The following is a 22338-nucleotide window of genomic DNA, read 5'->3' on the forward strand; positions in this document are numbered from 1 at the left end:
GGTACATGCCCTAATCACTGGGCTATAGTGTCCCTCACTCCCCCTGCTCCCCCCCCAATGAATATTTAATTATTCATACAAAGTGGAACAGCTTCAACAGGAGATAGATATTAGGGAGGGGACTAATACCCTGGTGTGGTTAGGGCACTCACCTGGGATGTGGGTTTGAGTCCTTGCTCCAAATCAGATAGAGCAGAATTTGAACTTGTGTCTCCTACATCCAGGTGAGTGTCCCAACCACTGGGCTATTGGCTATAATGGAGTTAGTTATGGGACAGCTCCTACTCCAGTTTTTCACAAGAAAAGGCTGACCTGGCTGAGTAGCCTAATTCCAGGAGATGGGTTACAGCTCCCAAGCAGAGGGAGGTGCCACCCTCCAGCCAGTCAATCAGGGACCTTCTAATTCTCCCCATACAACACATGGGGAGCCCGCCTAGCTCTGAGGAAGGAATTTCACTAGACCGCAGGGCACCTAAGAGTTAAGCAGTTTAAATGCTGAGCTTTGCAATGCATAAGCCCCTTTGTGAATCTAGCCCTAAGTCCCACTACATTTCACTTAGGGGCTTTTGAAAGTGTTACCCACATGCTATAAGGTGTTTGTATACAGAATTCTAGAATAATGAGAGTAGGCTTTGGGGTTGCAAAGAGACAGAGCTAATAATTTATGTATCCATGAAGCAATACATTCATTGTCTTTGAAGAGAGTATTAACTATATCAGCTACCACCTAACCACATCATCCCCTTTTCTTTTGAAAGTCGCTCCTTTCCCCATAATTAGTCTCTCTCTGTGTCATAGGAGATGGTTTGATATGCAAGGCCAATAGAGAATCTTGGCAAGGAAATTCCATCCCCGTCCTCAAACACACACACCAGAGCTTGAAAAGTGAAAGAACTGATTGCCTTGTCCCCTCTTTCTGAGGCATGAAGATTAAGACTGTCCTTAGTTAATCAATTATTCCTCACTTAACCTCTGAAGACCTCATGCAATAATCTTAATGAAACTGACCAAAGAACATACTGAAGTTAGACAATAACCAGATTGCTATGGTTATGGCCAGTCTCCTAGCAGGGCTGTTGCTGCCTGAGGTCTAAAAGGAAGCAGTTTGGATACAAAGTATTCAGTGTGCTTCACAAGCAATGGCTGGCTGTGTAAGTCTTATCCCCAGTTCTAGTTTCCTTACCTTATTGAGTGCATTGTCCAGACGGATACATTTTGAGGCCAAACAACAGTGCCTAAAATAAACTGGAGAATCACTGCATGGAAGAATATAGCAATGATGGCTCTGGACACCACCACCAGGAGCTTCGGGCTATTTTAAAACATGATGTGAAATGCCTAATTAAAACACATGGCACTTCAAAGCCTTGTCTATTACAGGGAAATTTTGCAATAATTTCACAGTAGTACTAGTACCACTCCAGTTCCTCCAGTGTAAGCAACATTACAAATGCTGGCATTTCAAGCACGGTCATCTAGGTGTGCTCAGCGCAGGTCTAACTGACTCGGTGCTTTAAACAATGCCAGTTAGGGTGACCAAATGTCCTGATTTTCTAGCGACAGTCCTGATATTTGGGACGCTGTCTTACATAGGCGCCTAACAGACCCCACACCCTTTCTGGCTGTTTCACACGTGCTGTTTGGTCACCCTAATGCCAGCAGTTAGTGGCCCATCTATGCAAGGGCTCCCAGAATTGTCAAATCCAGTGGCGTTGAACCAGTATGAGCTACAGTGGGAAATCCCTGCAATTTCTTCCAGTGCAGACAAGGGAAATGCTTTTCATAGCATAGAGAAGGAGTATGCTATAGAGTAGAAAGATGCGTTTGTGATTAAAACTGTAAGACTGGTAACAGTAAGAACCAGGGTCTTATTCCATACTACCATAGACTTCCTACATGTCCTTGGGCAAGCCACTCATCTTCACTTCAGTTTTCAAATGAGGATAATGGATACCTCACACTAATTGTTACTGTTTGTAAAGTGCTGCGGAAGCACAAACTGTTATTTTCAACTTCAAAACTACAGGTGCCTGTGAAGTAGAAAACTACCATTCTTGTTTGAAATATGGGAAGACAAAAGGCAGAGAGGCTAGTGACTCTACCAAAGCCACAGAATCAGTGTGAAAACCGGGATTGGAAAGAAGAAATATCTGGCTCCTAGTCTCTGCTCTGAATACACCTCTCTCCAAACCAGTGCACAATTTGAAAGTGTTTTGTTTCATGTGATTGTACTGAAATCTCTGCTTAATGGTGACTAATAACTGCACATATGATAATATAGTCTAATCCATTTAACAGGAACAGACATTGTCTTTAGACTAAATCAATTCTCCAAGAGAACGAATAGCAAGAATTTCTGCTAATTCAGCACAGAATTAACACAAGTTTTGCTTAACAGGGATGCATTGAACCAGTGCCAAGGGGTTAAGAGGCACTTAACCAGTTATTAAAGAGGTATGTCTTTCTAAATTCTGTATATTAATACAGAAGCTGCTAGAGATAAGAGGAACAAATAAGGCAAAAGGCAGAGACCAATATCAGCATGTTATGCAGTACAATTTTAATGTCCTTTTACATTTTTTTTTATATTTAAGGGCATCTATTTAGAAGCTCCTCCTCCCTCATCACCATGGTATTTGAGCATCTTCCAGACACAAATGTATTTATTCTCATATTACAGGTGGGGAACTGAGGCACAGAGACACCAACAGGACATACAATACCAGACCTGAACACAGGTCTCCTGAGACCTAGTCCAGCGCTTTAACTGCAAGAAAATCCTTCCACCTCTTTATGAAAAAGGGCAGCAGCTTGACTCACCATCCACCAGCGTATGTCAATTAAGACAACTCTGTTGTATTGCCAAGTGTACCATGATACCAAGAAGTTATCACCAAAGTGCTTACTACCTGGCTACCAAATCATCTCTCCTTTGGCAAAGACAGAATAAATTAACCTTTTGTGTAGGGGAAACTCTGGCCATGGAACTCCAGCAAAGTAACTCCATAGCAGTTACTACAGCCCATTATCTGCAGAGGCTATTGCTGGCAGTGTCCGTCCGTACAGCAGAGTCCGGGGGATTTGGCTAGTGGCTCTGCTGAGTTAGACTTTCTTAGGACTATCTTCCCTGAGGCACCACTCTATGACATGCAGGGCATTATAGCTCTCCATATGCATCCTCGCATATCAATCCACTCAACACACCTGAATCACTTCCTCTTCAGCTACCTTACAGCACTCAGGCACTCACAGGTCAGGCTTCCAGGGCTATGACTAAGCTTGTTAATGAAATATTGGATCATGAGTAATAGTCACAGTCCACACACAGCTCTACCCCAAAGAGCTCACCTTCTTTGGAAAGTGAACTCCTCCCTGTCTTTACTAGTCCAGCAAGTCTAACAAGTGCGCTGCACCATTCTTGTTTCTCTTCTAATTATTTTGAAATAAACAAAATTCCCAGTGGATAAAATAAGCAGACCCCATACTATAGCAGCTGAGGTTCTACAAATGCTTCATTTATAGACGTGCAGAACATTCGCCTTCTTTTGTTAATTTGCAGTCTATATAGAACGCAGAAGTGGTAATCATGTTTGTCATGAACATAAAAGCTACAGAGTTATAGAACCTTCTTTATTTGGCTAAGAAAACTGAATAACTAGACTTTCTGAACATCAGTCTCTTCCATTAGAGAAAAAAAAAAAAAAAAAAAAAGAATGCAGAGCAATGCGGGAAGCATGAGCTGCCAGAAAGTCATTCATTTCAGTGAATGTGAGATCAAAGGGAGAAGATATAAAAATAGAGCCAGCTGCAGGTGTGGTGACATGAAGTTTCTCAAATTAGTAGCTCTGTCTGGATTGGACTGACAGCAGGTTTGATCACAGGGACTAGATGGCAAAAGAAGATGAAATGAGATAAATATGCAAGAGAAACTCATTCCTCAGCTCTTGAATTCAGAAATCTACACAAACTCCTCAAGCAACTCATCATGCATTGACTGTGTAGGTGGTTTCTACATTGGGAGCAATTCAGCCTACAGTCAGTGTAATGCACACTCTCACCAGTGTCCTTTTTTCCCTCCTTGTTAATGAGAAAGCTCAGTCTACTACAACTGTATCTGGCTTTTTCTAAACCTCCTCGCCTTTGATCTCCGAACTTCATTATGAAGTCTGCACCCAGCATGAATCTGCTCCAGAGACTGCCCCTCGGGACCTGGCCTTTACAAACCTGTCTTTAAAAAAGAAAATCTAGTAAAATTCTCAGTTGCAACTGTGAGAGTTATTATACAGATGCCTTTTGCCAAGGAGTTGCTCCACATACTTAAATATTTGTCTTTTTCAAAGTATCAAGCAGAACTAGACTATATTAGGGATTCAATAGTTGCCAATTTTTCTCTCTCTTTTTTAAACGTCATACCGGTATCTTCACTAATTCATCTTCTTTAGCTCAGCTACAAAGAGTGTGAAGTAATTTTAACTTTGGCACTTCAAATAGCATTGCAAATTATCACAACCTTTGTTGGGGAGACAGCGTTGTCTGGTGGTTTGAACCTGGGGTCTACTTCTAGCTCAGTCGCTGACTTAGTTTCGAGCAAATCCTTTTGTGTCTGTGTGCCTCAGTTTTCCTCTCTGTAAAATGGGTTCAGGATTCAGCCTTTGCAGTACACAAGTTTTCCAAGCTGTAGAACCCTCTAGTGTCCATACTTACCATAGCTCTGAAAAAGTGGAAAGCGTCTAACAGTTTTCACTGCACAGACTATCTTCAGAACCTGAGCAGATGGCTGAAACCGGAAACATACATGCCTCCTGACAATCAGGAACTGGGCACAATCCTTCCTAAAGCTTTTTGGGGCAAGGAACCAGGAGCTACTGATCCACCATTTTGTTGGGCTGTGTTTGCATTTAGAAGGGTGTTAAATAATTATCATATTAGCCTTCCCCAAACTCCAAAGGCCAGCCTTGCCAGTTAGGGTATGCCTACACTGTAGTTAGACACCGGCAATTGGCCCTAGCCAGCTGACTCAGGCTCACAGGGCTTGGGGTAAGGGGATATTTAAGACTTGCCATACTGGGTCAGCCCAAAGGTCCATCTAGCCCAGTATCCTGTCTTCCTACAGTGGCTAATGCCAGGTGCCCCAGACAGAATGAACAGAACAGGCAATCGCCAAGTGATCCATCCCCTGTTGCCCACTCCCAGCCTGCCCCTGCTCAGGTTGCAGCCCATGCTTGGGGACCCTCAACCCTTGCGGGGTCCTGGAGTCCAAGCTTCAGCCCGAGCCCAAACATCTACACTGCAATTAAACAGCTCCTTCACCCAAGCCGGAGTCAGCTGGCAGGTGTCAGATTGCCGTGTAGACATACACTAACTTCCCTTCCTAACAGAAGTGATGTCAGCCTGGATGTTTGTAACTTGCTTTAAGACCCTCAGACAGAAAGCACTAGATGAGCGTAAAGCATGGCTATTCATGCTTTATCATCACATCATTAATAAGAGTTATACTTTACCTACAATTACATTCCCGGTCATTGCCTTTTTCAGAGAATCAAGTAGCAGTTAGTCAAACTCTTTGCAGGCCAGGCTCAAAGGTTTTTTTTGGTCAAGTCTTACATAGCCTTTCCAACTTTGATCTTGAAGGAAGGGGTGTTAAAATTCAGCCTGAAGCCATTATGCTTTAAAACCTAACAGTGTAAGGTGCTAATCATGCAATGGGCTGCATGTGGGTACAGGGGCCCTCCCAAGGAGAGGATTGAGACCAGTTTGGAAAGTCTTGAACATTCTTTTAAGGATAGCACTGAAATGAAAATCAAGTGCTGTTATGGTGCTATACACATCATGAGCTACAAATAATAATACACTTATTATTGAACTAATGTATGATCCGTTCTGCTGTTTCATTTTGACTCAGATCCCAAAATCCTTTAATGGATCAGTGTTTTAACAGCCTTTGTAATTAAGTCCAAGTGTTTTGCACCTTGAATAACTGCACGCCTGAAATTCCTATAATTCTCCACCATATATCTTCTTCTTTGCCTCTGCCAATCTATCGTAATATGCCATTCTGAGGGAGGGGAAGGGGCACTGAGTGTACTGCAAGCTTTTCTATATAGCATGGGGCACCGGCCAGCTCTCTCTATTGTTCCACAGGCATGCACCAGCTCAGCAATGTGGTTTCAGTCATTCTAAATCCCTTCCTTTGTGTTTTCCAGCGAACAGGGACAGCGGTTCTAAACAGTAACCTCCTTGCCTAGTACACTGAGACAAAGAAAAGTACAACTACATAGTTATGACTCATGACTCAGCTAAAAAAGATACGTATCGAACGGAACTCTCCTGAGAGAAACAGGAGCTGCACATTAACCGTGATATCTGTTTGGCTTGTTTGTGTTTTTCCAATAGGTCCTCAGTCACAAGTGAAGCCAGCTGCTCCTTATAATGAAATGTCACTGATTCAAACCGGATGTTGGTGGTTTGACCACTTGCTTAACAGAGTTGGCCTTTCAATGGCCAAGAGGAAGTTTTGAAGTTAGCACTCTGTGAAGGAGGAGTATGGGGGGAAAACCACTGTTCAGTGTCAGGGGCGGCTCTAGCTATTTCGTGGCCCCAAGCACGGCGGCACGCCGCAGGGGGGCGCTCTGCAGGTCGCTGGTCCCACGGCTCCAGTGGACCTCCCGCAGACGTGCCTGCAGAAGGTCTGCTGGTCCCGCGGCTCCGGTGGACCGCCCGCCGGGGGGGCCGGCGGGCGGGCCACCGGAGCCGCCTGCCGCCCTCCTGGCGACCGGCAGAGCGCCCCCCGCGGCGTGCCACCCCAAGCACGCGCTTGGCATGCTGGGGCCTGGAGCCACCCCTGTTCAGCATCCTTGTGGTTTCAGTCTGTTCTTATGTAGCTGAAACAAGACTGATGTGCATTGATTTTCTATTTTTGCAACAAGAAGGTACCCTAAGCACTTGTAGAATGAAAATGATGAACCTGCAGAATGTAGCCAACATCTGCAAAAAATATGTTTTGTGTCTTAATCTGAGCTAACAGCATTTCATGCCATTTTTGCCGTTCCATGATTCATAAAACCAAGATTTTTTTTCAAGGAGTGAGGAATGGAGCAGTTTCTGGCAGCATACTGCTAGCTTCCTTACTGATATTGCTATTGCTATCAGCACTGCAAACATTCAAAAACCATGAGATTGGCTAAAAATCATGAGCTTTTTAAAACTAACATTTGGGCCTTTTATTTTTCTGGCTTCTTTGATTTTTGAACCATTATGGTGATAAAAACTGGACAGGGGCTCAGAACACCCCATTTTTATTCTACCGGCTTGCTAAGTGAACTTAGGCAAGTCATCCAGGGCTCTGTGCCTCAGTTTCCCCATCTGTAAAATGTCCATAATGAAATGGACTTCCTTAGTAAAGTACGTTGAGCTCTACTGATGAACAGCACTCTGTAAGAGCCAGGTGATGTTATAGCATTATTATTGATGATTTCCTTCACAACCACAAGGGCTAGAAACTTTTAAAACTGATATACTCAGATAATCCAAGGATTCCAGGAACTGGGACTTTGAGAAAAATACCAAATATCACAATACTTGCAATATAACTACACAATTGTTGTTGTATGTGATATTTTATCTGAAACCTGATAAAGAGCAAAGCCTGACAGTTCTGATTTTGTAAGCACTTAACCACATGAATAAATGTATTCACATGAGCAGTCCCATAGGAGTCAATGGCTAAGCAAGTAGTCTGGGGCTTGCTTACATGAGAAAGTTGCACTGGTTTAAGCTAATGTATGATTTTAAACTGATTTAATTAAACTGGTGCAAACCCCTTTGTGGACAGTCTTATTTCAGTTTAAGAGAGTCTTATGCAGTTTAATTTATGTTGCTTTGGAGCAGGTTTAAGCTAAACCAAAAATGCCTCTTTGAAACTGAAGCAGGGGTGTCTACACAGGGGTGTGCACCAAGTAAACTACATTCAAATAAAAACTGATTTAAGTTAAACTGATGCAACTTTCCTGTTTAGACAAGGCCTAGGATTCATGAGATCTGGGTCTGATTTCCAGCTCTCCCATAATTTCCTATGTGACCTTTCCTTACGGGGCTGGAGTAGTTAAGCCAATGGGACAGCTCTCTTCCATTGGCTTAGAGCAGCTACATTACAGAGCTTACAGCGGTGCAGCGGCATTGGTGCAGTGTAGCCATGCCTTTATTTTTTGTGAAGGGCTCTGAGGAGCAGGAGGGGGCTGCACAAGTAGCTAGAGAGACTGGCTTACCTACAGCTGATGATCTTTAAAGCACGCTGGGACTACTGAGTCATACTTGTCCTTCCATAGTTTAGAGAGACAAGGTGAGTGAGGTAATAATTTTTATTGGACCAACTTCTGTTGTTGAGAGAGACAAGCTTTCAAGCTTACACAGAGCTCTTCTTCAGATCTGCATAAGCTTGAAAGCTGGTCTCTTTCACCAACACAAGTTGGTCTAGTAAAAGATATTACCTCACCCACAACACTGCAGACTTGCATACATTTGATAGTTACCATCACCCCTGTGTGAATATTTCTCTACATTTGACTCTTTTCTACTAATATTTCTTCAGTTCTGTATTGGCACTTGCACATTTCCTGTGCTTCACTTCCCTGCTTCTCCACCAAAAGTATTCAGCAATCCCATCTGCTATGTAATCGTATCGCTGAAAGCAATTGCTTGACATATTTTAGTCTCCCACTCTTTACCCGTAGAAGTTTTTTTTTTTTTTAACAGAAACAGGGTTTTTTTTTGTAGGCTTGTATAACCATGAATGGAATATTAATAAAGATTATGTAAAAATACCCACATTATGTAACTAAACTTCATGATACAAAAGCCAAAAAACACTAACAAAAATATTCTGGAAAGTGACATGCATTTTCATGAACATTTCCAAAGGATTTATAGAACAAATTACAGACTGAGTCTCTTTTTAGTCTAAATCCTCAGTTGTGTGCACAGGCAGACCTCCACTGACTTTAATTATCAGGGGGTAGCCGTGTTAGTCTGTATCCACAAAAACAACAAGGAGTCTGGTGGCACCTTAAAGGCCAACAGAGTTATTTGGGCATAACCTTTCGTGGGTAAAAACCCCACTTCTTCAGACTTTAATGGGACACTGGGTGCACATAAGGGTCTGCCCACTGGAGGATCAGGGCCTAAATGTACAAAAACTGTTACTGACAGTAGTGGTGAAAGGCAGTGAGTGACAGAGACTTGAGGTAAACCAAGAGGAAATTGGATTCTAGTAAATAACCAATTTCTCATTACTCCAGGGGCTGATTTGGGCTGCCTTAATTATGTCAAGTAGTGCCCTACTCTGAATATTTCCTTTGGGGAATGTAACTCTTTAAGGTATGTACTTTTCCAGCCGAGCAAAAACAAAACAAAACAACCTATGCAAAGTGTACTGCACATGCACATTTGAAAGGGTCAGACACTGGTCAGATAAAAACCAAATTTTACTGTGAGTTCTTTCTGTACCAAATCTCAGTTTTTACTCCTAGCCATTTTCCCTTTAGAGCTGTTCAAAATTTTTTTTTAAATGATACAAAAAGAAACTCCCAGTCCCCTTTACTCAAAATAGCTGAAGTGTTTTTGCTTAATCTTTCAAAACAAAACAAAAAAAAAGCACCATTGGATCGCTTAGGCGGTTTGAGTAAGAATGGCAGAATGAGGCCTGGAATTCAAACAAGTACTCAAAAGCTCTTCATTTCATTTCCCTTTGAAATATGCAGTTTCTAAACAGAGTTCACCATAGCAGCAATTCTTTGCCTGTTGTCCTTTCGGATGTGAATTGTAGCACAGCAATGAAGGAAACATTTAGTAATCATTGGCTTATCACGTAAAGCAGGATGGTCCCTTGGCCTCACACCTTTACATAGATGGGTAAGCCCCCATGCCCCTCCTTATACTCCACATAGACTTTGGGGCTGGGCTTGCAGAGGTAAGTAGGTACTATTCACTGACTAGTCCCTATGGCTGTCAGGGGGATAGGGAATGAGCAGAGTCCTAGTTCTGCCCAATAGGCACTGGCCAGTAGAGCTGAGCCAGTAGGGGAAGGTTAGTGATTTGTTTCTGGTACAGATCAGCAGAACAGCTGGCTGAAGCCTTTGATGGAACCATATTCTATTGGAGTGCACAGTACCACCAAAACTGAAATCCTTTATGACATCGGGTTGCTTGGGCCAGAATTTCATTTTGGCAGGAACCCCCCACCCCCAAATTCCAACAATGTTCCCTTTCATCATTGTTGGAACAAAAGGTATTGTTTTTAATTACTTCTCAATTGTTTTACTGTTGCTTCTATTATATAGAAGAAACTTACCAAAACAAAACAAAAAAAAACCCAACCCCCCCCACCCAAAACCTCAAAATCAAAACAAAACATTTCAGCAGACCTTTTTTTTATATTTCCTTTGCCAAGAGATTTTAAACATTTTTAGTTTTTGTTCCAATTTGGAGCTAAGCCAAATTTCAAAACCTTTCCCAAAACGGAACTTATATCCTTTGCACAGTTCTAGTCAGCAGCAAATTACCGTCCCTTGCGGGAAGGGGGGGCAGGAAGGAAATCTGGCTTTTGAAACCACACTTCATTTCCCGAGATGCTCCTGGGGTGACACAGCAAGTGCTGCTCCGATGACAGGCATATTCCAGCAGCCCAATTCCTCCCATACATATAGTAGGAACTGCCATTACCATTAAAGCTAAGGTCACATGCTTGCATTAACCCTGCTTTCAGTAACTCACACCTACTTGATTTTTCACCTTTCAGGCTGAAGTTTTCCAGGCTTGGACACTGCCAATGTGAATATTTTTTGTGCGCCTACACTTGTGGGAAAATTTAAGCAAACGATTCAGCAATTTTTAAGTTCCAGAAGAGTAAGGGGGAAAATATGTTTCTCATTATAAAGTAATTCTTATGACTTTTTTTTAAGCAGCCCTTCTGTTGAAATGGCTAGAGATAAACAATTGAAATTCACCATGAAACTAATTCTCCCAATGAAATTTGATTGTACCAAGTTACAACCCTTTGAAGATTGAATTAGCCTGGCATGTAGGAGTGTTAGTGGGGGGAAGGTTACTGAGTGTTGTATTAGACCTGACCCATTGTTTTAAACATGATAAGAACTATTTTCTTTTCTATCTCATTCCTGTACCTAAAGTTGTATAAAACACCCACTAGGAAGGAAAAAAATATCTTTTGAGAACAGGAGCTACAGCCTGGGAGTAACAGCTCAGCCCCTGTGGGGAAGATCCCCTGGTAGCTAGTCACCAGGCTAAGTAAGGTGTGGCCCAGGGAAGCATAGAACACCATTACTTGTATTAAAAATAGAAGCTGGCCAAATGAAGTAAGGAACCAGTTACACAGGATAAGGAGGAAAATGAATAAATACAAAATGTAAACAGATACAATTTTCTTTTAAACTAATTCTTAATTTTAGGTGTCCAACTTGAAACTTCTTAACAGGGCCTGATTGGATGTTTCAGAAAGTGCTGGGCACCCAAAACATTCTGAAACTATACAAGGAAGCAAGTAAACAGATAAATTGAGACGGGAGAGCGAGCAGCAGCAGGTGAAGAGGCAGAAGTGCAATAATGATTTGAATTAGTTTTGACATTTTAATATAGTTTTTCTATTCTATGGGCTTGATCCTGTAAAATAAAGTTAAGCATATGCTGAAATGCTTTGCTCGATTGGGGCCAGAGTGCTTAACACCTTGTGGATCAAACTCTATCATCAAATGTTCTGGTTCCTTCAGAATAAGAGAAGGAAAGCTAGTGTACTCAATGCTTTTTTTGCCTCTGTCTTCACAGACAAGGTCAGCTCCCAGACAGCTGCACTCTGCAGCACGGTATGGGGAGGAGGTGACCAGCTCTCTGTGGAGAAAGAAGTAGTTCGGGGCTATTTAGGAAAGCTGGACGAGCACAAGTCCATGGGGCCGGATGCGCTGCATCCGAGGGTGCTAAAGGAGTTGGCCGATGAGATTGCAGAGCCATTGGCCATTATCTTTGAAAAATCATGGCGATCGGGGGAGGTCCCGGATGACTGGAAAAAAGCTAATGTAATACCCATCTTTAAAAAAGGGAAGAAGGAAGATCCAGGGAACTACAGGCCAGTCAGTCTCACCTCAGTCCCTGGAAAAATCATGGAACAGGTCCTCAAGGAATCAATCCTGAACCACTTAAAGGAAGGGAAAGTGATCAGGAACAGTCAGCATGGATTCACCAAGGGCAAGTCATGCCTGACTAACCTAATTGCCTTCTATGACGAGATAACTGGCTCTGTGGATGAGGGGAAAGCAGTGGATGTACTATTTCTGGACTTTAGCAAAGCTTTTGATACAGTCTCCCACAGTATTCTTGCCAGCAAGTTAAAGAAGTATGATCTGGATGAATGGACGGTAAGGTGGATAGAAAACTGGCTAGATGGTCAGGCTCAACGGGTAGTGATCAATGGTTCCATGTCTAGTTGGCAGCCGGTATCAAGTGGAGTGCCCCAAGGGTCGGTGCTGGGGCAGGTTCTATTCAATATCTTCATTAACGATCTGGAGGATGGTGTGGACTGCACCCTTAGCAAGTTTGCAGATGACACTAAACTGGGAGGAGTAGTTGATACGCTGGAGGGTAGGGATAGGATACAGAGGGACCTAGACAAATTAGAGGATTGGGCCAAAAGAAATATGATGAGGTTCAACAAGGACAAGTGCAGAGTCCTGCACTTAGGACGGAAGAATCCCATGCACTGCTACAGACTAGGGACCGAATGGCTGGGCAGCAGTTCTTCAGAAAAGGACCTAGGGGTTACGGTGGACGAAAAGCTGAATATGAGTCAAGTGTGCCCTTGTTGCCAAGAAGGCTAATGGCATTTTGGGTTGTATAAGTAGGGGCATTTCCAGCAGATCGAGGGATGTGATCATTCCACTCTACTCAGCACTGGTGAGGCCTCATTTGGAGTACTGTGTCCAGTTTTGGGCCCCACACTACAAGAAGGATGTGGATAAATTGGAGAGAGTCCAGCGGAGGGCAACAAAAATGATTAGGGGGCTGGAGCACATGACTTATGAGGAGAGGCTGAGGGAACTGGGATTGTTTAGTCTGCAGAAGAGGTGAATAAGGGGGGATTTGATAGCTGCTTTCAACTACCTGAAAGGGGGTTCCAAAGAGGATGGATCTAGACTGTTCTCAGTGGTAGAAGATGACAGAACAAGGAGTAATGGTCTCAAGTTGTAGAGGGGGAGGTTTAGGCTGGATATTAGGAAAAACTTTTTCACTAGTAGGGTGGTGAAGAACTGGAATGGGTTACCTAGGGAGGTAGTGGAATCTCCTTCCTTAGAGGTTTTTAAGGTCAGGCTTGACAAAGCCCTGGCTGGGATGATTTAGTTGGGTTTGGTCCTGCTTTGAGCAGGGGGTTGGACTAGATGACCTCCTGAGGTCCCTTCCAACCCTGAGATTCTATGATTCTATGAATCCCAGCTAGTCTTGGTCTGCTTTCTAGAAATAAACATGAGACCTACTGTAATTTTTTGTCCCTGCTTTCCAGCCAAGCTTTTCACTTAAAAATAAATGGAACACAGAGCACCTGTGTCAATTATGCATGAGATTAGAGGAAAAAAATAGGTATGAAAATCAGAAATTCCAAGACTCCTCAGTCTGGCCTGGATAACTCAAATAGAATCAGTGACATTGGATATATTTACTGTTTACTGTCTCAACTCACAGATAAAAAAACAAAATAATACTCTGATTCCATTTCTCTTCTGGAAATTCAGTGTTAGTGGTCACCAAGGTACCAGACTGACAACACTGGAATCTAAAGCTCTGTCTACAGAACAGTCAATTAAAAAAAACAACCAAACATAGTGGCCATGCAAGCCTCTCCTCATCCTGTCGCACCTCTGACCGGGAGCATGGTCCCAAGGTGGCAGGGGTAGTGGCTAGTTCAGTCTATGTCCACACAATCCTTTGGACTATTTGGCACCATTTTTGCTGAGACCAGTAAAAAAGCCCAATTACTTTGGGAACAGAAAATGCAGCTACCGCTTTTCATACAGACAGTACTCACCCATCTCTGCTAGATTTGAAACTGCTGCAGTGGTTAAAGGTTCAGAAGCCCATTCACAATCCCCTAATCCATCCACCACCCACAGCTGGGACATTCTCTGTTTAACTGGAGGCTACAATTCTAATTTTTGGGAAGTGATCATTTACAGTAACAGTCACATGTGCAAATATTAATTCCATATGAATCTGGCACCATTTATTGTAGAAACAAATTGATGATGCAGCACAGCTTTAACATACTTCCATAGTAAGACAACATGACACTTCAATGCAGGTGAAAACACAACGGTTCTTAAAGCTGGTAAAGAGAAGCAGTAGCCATTTCCTAGAAATGAAGTCAGCCAGACTCCCCCGGAGCACCAGTAAGCAGGTGTGCCAGGCTTCTCTTTTTGTAGTGTTGGTAGGTAGAAAAAACAAAGCAAAGTGTCCTGCACCAACCTGCTCCTCTCCAGGAATGTTTGGAAAGGGGATTTTTACCTGCGCTACATGATGAATACCCTAAGTTGGGTCCTTCTGATTTTCAATCACCCATTCCTTCTAGACTATAATTTTCACTCATAATTGGGTTTAATCGGGTGTGTAGCAGCCATGTGTACATTTATAGTAAAAGAAAGCTCCAAGCGTGAATTCTGTACTCACAGCACAATTCTCTCAGACTCAAGTGCCCGGGGCAACTTCCAAAAATGAAGTTGTGCTGGTTCTTTTTCCAATCTCTCTGATTTTTAACCTGTGAACGGGGCTAGAGTAACTGTAGAAGAGAACTAAAAAGTATTATCCTCACTCTCTGCACTGGCCTCATTTTAGTACATTTCTACTGGCAAATTTACAACATGAGCAGAAGAATCTGAGAGTTCCATTGCTTTGAATGCTTAACGGTCATAAAAAAAAGGTTGTCAGATTGAAAATCATTTTAATACATACATCCAGCCATTCCATTTCTAGTGCAATCTTCACATTGCTTAGAATTCAAACCACAGCGACATACTCCTTTGCCGATGCACAGGACACTGAATGGATGGTATGTCAATGTCAATATCTTACCCCACTGAGAAAGGGGGGCGGGGGGAGGGGAAAGACTCCTTCTGTCTGTTTGCCTCATATGTAAGCTGCTTGTTGTAAATTTGCTCTCTAATTACTCTGTATTAATTGTGAAACCATGTTCTTGAACATAAAACATTTACATATTGGAAACGTGTGTAGTAGAACAGAGCCCGATAACACCAATTAAAATATTGGTAAAAAGAAAAATTAAAATATAATAAAAACCTCTAGAAAACCAGGACGTTCCTGGACATTAAAATTCTAGAAGCATGACAACATCATAAAAATTAAAAAAAGGTTCCTTATTACATACCATTCCTCCTCCTCCTCCCAACACCACATATAATCCCTTCTCTCCCCTATGCCCTGTCAATGATAGACATCTTCCTACCCGTTTTAATTAAGAAAATATTAAGAGATGCAGAAAATAGTGCCCAGCACACCGATTTAAAATTCTAGGTTTTAGATCAAGTATCTGATAAAGTCCTAGCATGAGGCTATTCTACTAGAGCTAAGTAGTTTCTTGTTACAGAAATAACATACATGCACTGTCAAGTGACTTCCAGTACAAACAGTACACAGATAAAATGGTTAAACTGAAAAGCTTTTGTAGCTTTCTGGGCACCAATATGAAAGGCACTTTTCAGGTCACATGACTTTAGTACAGTGATTCAGTATAGCCTTGATATCTCAATAACTCCTTCAGTTTCTATGCATGTGGCGGCCATTGATTGCCCAGTCCTGCACTTCTCCACTGCCAAATAATGCAAAGAAAATTGCTCCAAATAAGTTAATAGAAGCAGCAATATAGAAAACAGTCTGCCATTCTCCCACAGTATTCTGCCAAGAGAAAAAAATAAAAGCAATCAGTTTACAGCATCGTATCTTAGAATGAAGAGTTGCTAAAAAGACATGCTCTTTCTTGTCAAATGAAAATTCTACACAGTGCAGTTTCATGTTGACATCAAAAGCATTACAAACACAAAACGTTAACTTAAATAGCAGTATGAGTCAAATGCATTTTAAAACCATGCAATTTAACATTGCGATAAGGGCTGTTCCATCCAGTTTGTCATTTAACAAAGTGAAACAAAGTCCAAATGTATTGTCTCAAAATTGTATTTGGGCTAAACCAATGCATGGAAAATGAATCTAATGGAAAAGACTATTCAGTTTTCAGAGCAGCACAAATCTTTCCTATGCTTTATGGGTAATCAGTTTTATTATTTGTTACTATATTACTATTCCAGCTATGGGTTTTACATCAACATTTCAGCCCTGGATAGATTTTGGCCCACAGAGAAGTTAACTATTGGCAGTGAAGGGATGTCACTGAAACAAGGATGAAGGTTTATAGTCTAAAAAAAGTCTAGGATGCAGTAATGACATTGGCTAATACTTTTCTAAGAAAATAAAAATAAATACTGAGGTTTACATATATGTAGATGTTTTAAGGTTAAAAAGCCATCTTTAAAATAGCAGGTGACTATTCAAACAAGCTTGCAAAGTGTCTTTACTGGTAAAGAAAGGAAAAGGGCAGCTGAACGAGAATGTATTAACACCAGACTAAACAGTATAAAAGAGAATTTTTGTTAAGCTGTCCAGACAAAGCTGATCTGTTTGGACCCACAGCATTAAATAATACTTCAGTGTTTTTCAAAGCAACGGTTGGAGCGATTTATTACTAGGTTACTCAATTCACCAATTGTACTAGTAAAGTCACTCATCCCACTTGCCCTCCCTAAAGTATTCTTAAATAATTCTATCAATAATTCTAAAAGAAAAAAATTTTGGTTATGTACAGTAAAAGCTTTGTTATCCGGCACATTGGGAGAATGGGAGGTGCCAGTAAGTGAAAAATTCCAGTTAACTAAGAGGGAGGGAGTTTGGGTGTGGCAGGGGGCTCAGGGCTAGGGGTTGAGGTGTGGGAGAGGGTGCAGGCTCTGGGAGTTGGGGTGCAGGGGGAGCTCTGGGCAGGAAGTTGGGGCGCGGGAGGGGTTTCGGGATGCCGGATCTGGGCAGCGTTCACCTTGGGAGGCTCCCTGCAAGCAGCGACAAGTCCCTGCTGCTCCTAGGCGGAGGCATGACTAGGTGGCTCAGCATGTTGCCTCCGCCTGCAGGCGCCGCCCCTGCAGTTGTGGAGCCAGGGCAGTGCACAGAGCCGCCTGGCTGCGCCTCTGCTTAGGAGCAGCAGGGACTTGTTGCCACTCGTGGCGAGCCGCCAGAGGTGAGCACCACCCAGAACCAGCACTCCACACCCCTTCCCAACCCCACCCCCCTCCTGCTCTCGGAACCCCTCCCAGCCATTCCTCCACCTAGAAGCAGCAGGGACATGTTGCTGCTTCCAGGGAGCTGCGCGGAGCCAGGTAGGGAGCCGTGCCAACTGGACTGTAAACCAGACTTTCAATGAAGATCAGAAATGCCAGTTAATAGAGCTTTCCGGCTGGTAAAGTGCCAGATAACACAGCTTTTACTGTACTTGATTTTTTCTCATTTTATGACTAAGTAGTGCTGGGAATAAAAAGTCTCAGATTGGGTATCTAAATCACGTCTCTGAGGAACTGTAAAGTGTTTTATAATATACACTAAAATCCCAGGATACACATTACAAATAAATACAATTGAAAGGAGTTCCTTCCTTGTTTACCTGACAAGTTTTTAATTCAGGATTCAAATGTCATCATTCTTCCATAACTAACCAAGGCAGTGTTTACCTCAACCTACTAACACGTGTTAAAATACACACACCTCCCCCCCCCCCCTTAGTGAAGACAAGGCCAAAGTCATTGACAGTCAAATAGCTAAAGGCCTATGTGGCTCTTTGAAATGCAATCTCACATTTTACTGCTAGTATAACAGCCACCAAAATAAAAGCCAGGGCATAGAGCTTTATCACAACTTAAGAGTAAGACTAGCATATACATCACATTTTATCCTTATATAAAACTGCATCTCAGAATGGAGAGTGTCCATTAGAAGAGGGCAAATGAAATTTTATCAGTGAAACAACAAACTAGCAGTCTTACATGATGAGTCAGGCTTTTCGCAATGACTGGCCCCACCATTCCTGGGATGGTGGCAAATGAATTTGTGATTCCGAGCAGGATCCCAGCATACCTGTAGAAGAAATTGTTCACACTGCTTATTAACCTATTCCCATATTTGATTAAACGGTTTGTTATAGGAGCCAAACTACCTTCAGCTGTAGTCTCGTCAGTTCACATGAGCTAAACAAAGCCAAGACAAGTTAGTACTTGCATGGGAACGGCTCCCATTTCTTTATTTTAAGAGCAACTCAGTGTCACCTTAAAATGAGTTACTGGCTTAGGTGCTTCATGCTGGCCAGTTACAGGGTTGCCACCTTTCAGCTAGGCCAAAACCAGTGAACTGCAGAGTCTCACCCAGCCTCTTACACCAAGCCATGCCCTCTTTGGTAAGCCCCAACCAATGGATCCATTGAAGAGGTGAGGAGAAAAAGGGGTTGGAAGGTGGTGGTGGGTAGTGTGTGGCGCATGACAGGGTGACGTGTGGGATAAACAAAGAAGATCCAGATGCCACTGCTAATAAGACAGGAGGCATTAAGGATTTCTCCATTTATCTTTTATTGCAAAGAATAAGTTCCACCAACAAAAGGCTTTCGAACACATGCTCCATTTGTTCCCTTCAGATTTGTATGGGTCATGGCTATAGCACACAAATGGTGGGTGGGTTTAACTTAGGCCACCCATCTTTCTGGTTGCCACACCTACTTTTTCAAGTCCATTTGCAGACATTTGGATCTCTCTGGGATTCCAGGGTGTGCTGCTCTCAACACACACAGCAGCAGTCTTACTTAGATGCAGACTTGCTCTGTAATCTCAAGAAACTCACTTAACCTCTTTGAGCCTCAATTTCTCCTCCCTGTGCCTGTAAAATGAATATATTTACCTCTTAAAGGGATGTTGCAAGGCATATGGACACCATGTTTGCAAAATGCTCTACAAGTGCAGAACATTAAAGCAAGTCAGTGGCAGAAGTGAGACTAGAACTAAAAACTTTATTCTTCCAGTTCAGAGCTCAAGGGATCACAGAAGCAGAAAGGGGTAACAGGGAAAGATCTGCAGGCTGGTTTTGCTGCCCCCAGAAGCCACATAAAAACCACTAACTAAAATCGGCCATGAGCTAATAAAAGGGAAAGGAGATATTCCTAATAGTTGTATTGGTTTAACTCACCATTTAACACAAATGGGATGAAATCCTGGCCCCCCTGAGTACAATGGCAGAATTCCTGTTGACTTCAGTATTTCGCCCCATGGCACCTATAGCCTTCCTAAAGAGATACGCACAGCCTGGCATTTTACCTACCGAAATAGGAGAATCCAGAAGGAATCTCACACTGGAGATAAAAGGCGATGATGCATATGTACAATAGGGGTTTCGGAACATTTTGTATAGTGGGGGTGCTCACAGCCATTGAACCAAACTGTAAACCCTGTATAAAATGGAAACCACTTCAAGCTGCCCCCGCCCCACGCACCCCTTGTTCCAGCACCTATGCGTACAATCAGATGGGGTTAGCAGCATGTGTGTGTGTGTTCTCAATACAGCATTTACAAGGGAGCTACACATTCAAGCATCGAGCCTATTGGCTGATTTTTATTTAAAGTCAACACACTTACCAAGCTTTATTAAGGCAGTGCACTGTATTTTACTTCAAACTTTGAAATTTTGACTAAAGTGATACTTATTTCTTTTAAATAAGGTATGTATTCACACTCCTTTGGGAACCTGAAAGTGCATAAAAATTAATATGGCATTCAGCTTCATAGAGCCCAAGGGTAAAAGCCTCTAGGGGCAGATAAGTGTATATAACAAGACACTATGAAGCCCTTAATTGACCAACGTGCAGTATTTCTTCCTTAAAACATTTAAGCAGAGCAACAATATTAATATGCACTTTCAAAGCTCATCTAGGCCCCAGAGAAGCATTTGCAACTCATTCCTGGCTAAATGTCTTTCATTTTTAGTGTTTCTGACATGGGTTGTGTACTTGATAACACATAGTCTGATGCACATAACCGTGGTGCAACTCCCTGTACAATGTGAAGAATCTAACATGAAACAGAAAGCTAAATGTGACAAATCTGCAAAGCAAGACAGTCCAAATGACTAAGATCTTCTATAACATAATAGGGGGATGCATGAATACAATGGACTCATGGATTAAGTAAGGGGCAGAATGAGGAGACAGGGCAAGATATGTGTATTCAGCGCATCAGAGAGCCATGGGAACAAGATGAGGGGTCTATGATGAGCGAGATATTAAGAATCATCATCATTAAGGAAATATATTACTGTAATTGGTTGAATTAGCCAACACTTCAGGAAAGAAGCCAGAAGTGAATATATTTTCCACACACTGACAATTTTTTCCCTTCCCCAATAATTTCGAATGTTTACAACATCCTGGGAAGAGACGCCCTTACATTTTTATATTATAATTTATGTTTTCTACTTGGGTATGAACATTTTTGTTCATTTATGGAAATATTTCCTGCAACTTAAATTTATTATACAAATTCCTGCTCTGGTGTGTTACAATTTTTTGAATAGCAAAAGGCCCTTTGGTAATAGCCAACAAGCTCATCACTATGTTCTTTTATATGCCCACAGTAATTCCACAATTCATTTTCTCCCCCTTCTATGGCGGGTGTCTGCCTCAGTCTGAAGTTTTTTTTGGAAGATTTCAGTCAAATGGTTCAGCTGTCTCCAAGCATGACTTGTTTTTCCTGGGTCTCATTTTGCCCATGTCAAAAAATTCTGGCAAACTTTTCTTTGAAAAGTGCTAGGGCTTCCCTGCTTTGCAGCAGGGTATTGGAATGTGTCAGCGAGAGAGAGGGTACGTCTACACTACGGGATTATTCTGATTTTACATAAACCGGTTTTTTAAAACAGATTGTATAAAGTCGAGTGCACGCGGCCACGCTAAGCACATTAATTCGGCGGTGTGTCCATGTACCGAGGCTAGCATCGATTTCCAGATCATTGAATTGTGGGTAGCTATCCCATAGCTATCCCATAGTTCCCGCAGTCTCCCCCGTCCATTGGAATTCTGGGTTGAGATCACAATGCATGATGGAGCAAAAACAGTGTTGCGGGTGATTCTGGGTAAATGTCGTCACTCAATCCTTCCTCCGTGAAAGCAACGGCAGACAATCATTTCGCGCCCTTTTTCTCTGGATTGCCCTGGCAGACACCATAGCATGGTAACCAGGGAGCCCGTTTAGCCTTTTTTCACTGTCACCGTATGTGTACTGGATGCTGCTGACAGATGCGGTACTGCAGTGCTACACAGCAGCATTCATTTGCCTTTGCAAGGTAGCAGAGACAGTTACCAGCCCTATTGCACCGTCTGCGGCTTTGGAAATTGGCGATGATGGTTACCAGTCATATTGTACCGTCTGCTGTTGTCATGGGTGCTCCTGGCTGGCCTTGCTGAGGTCGGCTGGGGACGCATGGACAAAAATGGGAATGACTACCCAGGTCATTCCCTTCTTTATGTTTTGTCTAAAAATAGAGTCAGTCCTGCCTAGAATATGGGGCAAGTCTACTAGAGAACCAGAGAGCACAGCCGCTCCGGGTCAGAGCCCCAGATATCCCGCAGAAATGATGAGCTGCAAGCCATTCTAGGGGGTGTCCCTGCAACAACCCCACCCGTTGCTTCCCTCCTCCCCCTCAACTCCTGGGCTACCGTGGCAGTTATCCCCCCATTTGTGTGATGAAGTAATAAAGAATGCAGGAATAAGAAACACTGACTTTTTAGTGAGATAAAATGAGGGGGAGGCAGCCTCCAGCTGCTATGATGTTCCAGGCAGGACATTTCCATTACTCATTAAAGGGTGGGGGGGTGGGAGGAGCACAGCCTCCCGCTGCTATGATAGTCCAGAATCTCCATTAGACATGAAAGGGGCGGGGGAAGAGAAGAGGAGCTCAGCCTCCAGCTGCTATGATGAGGACAGTTACCAGCACTATTGCACCATCTGCCAGGACTGAATCTCCAAGACACAAAGACTAAAGAAGGGAATGACCGGGAGTCATTCCCATTTTTGCCCAGGCGCCCCCGGCCAACCTCACCGAGGCCAGCCAGCACTCACAGGATGATGACGAGGACGGCTATCAGCAATTTTGTACCGTACCATCTGCCACCGGGGAGGGGAGGGGAGAGGATGCTGCTGT

General features: G+C 42.9%; 1 protein-coding gene across 2 annotated transcripts in view; it reads right to left on the bottom strand.

Annotated features, from left to right (window-relative positions):
* Positions 1-14244: 14244 nt before the first annotated feature.
* SLC17A5 (solute carrier family 17 member 5) overlaps positions 14245-22338 on the bottom strand; it is a 37084-nt gene continuing 28990 nt past the window's right edge. For both annotated transcript variants that reach the window (XM_045011886.1, XM_045011887.1), the window contains exons 10-11: positions 18150-18240; positions 14245-15963 (exon numbers count right to left, since the gene is read on the bottom strand). In XM_045011886.1, the coding sequence (XP_044867821.1) occupies positions 15826-15963; positions 18150-18240 (229 nt within the window). In that variant the 3' untranslated portion in view covers positions 14245-15825. The remainder of the gene's footprint in view (positions 15964-18149; positions 18241-22338) is intronic.

This window comes from Mauremys mutica, chromosome 3 (assembly GCF_020497125.1).
Source record: "Mauremys mutica isolate MM-2020 ecotype Southern chromosome 3, ASM2049712v1, whole genome shotgun sequence".
Lineage (NCBI taxonomy): Eukaryota > Metazoa > Chordata > Testudines > Geoemydidae > Mauremys > Mauremys mutica.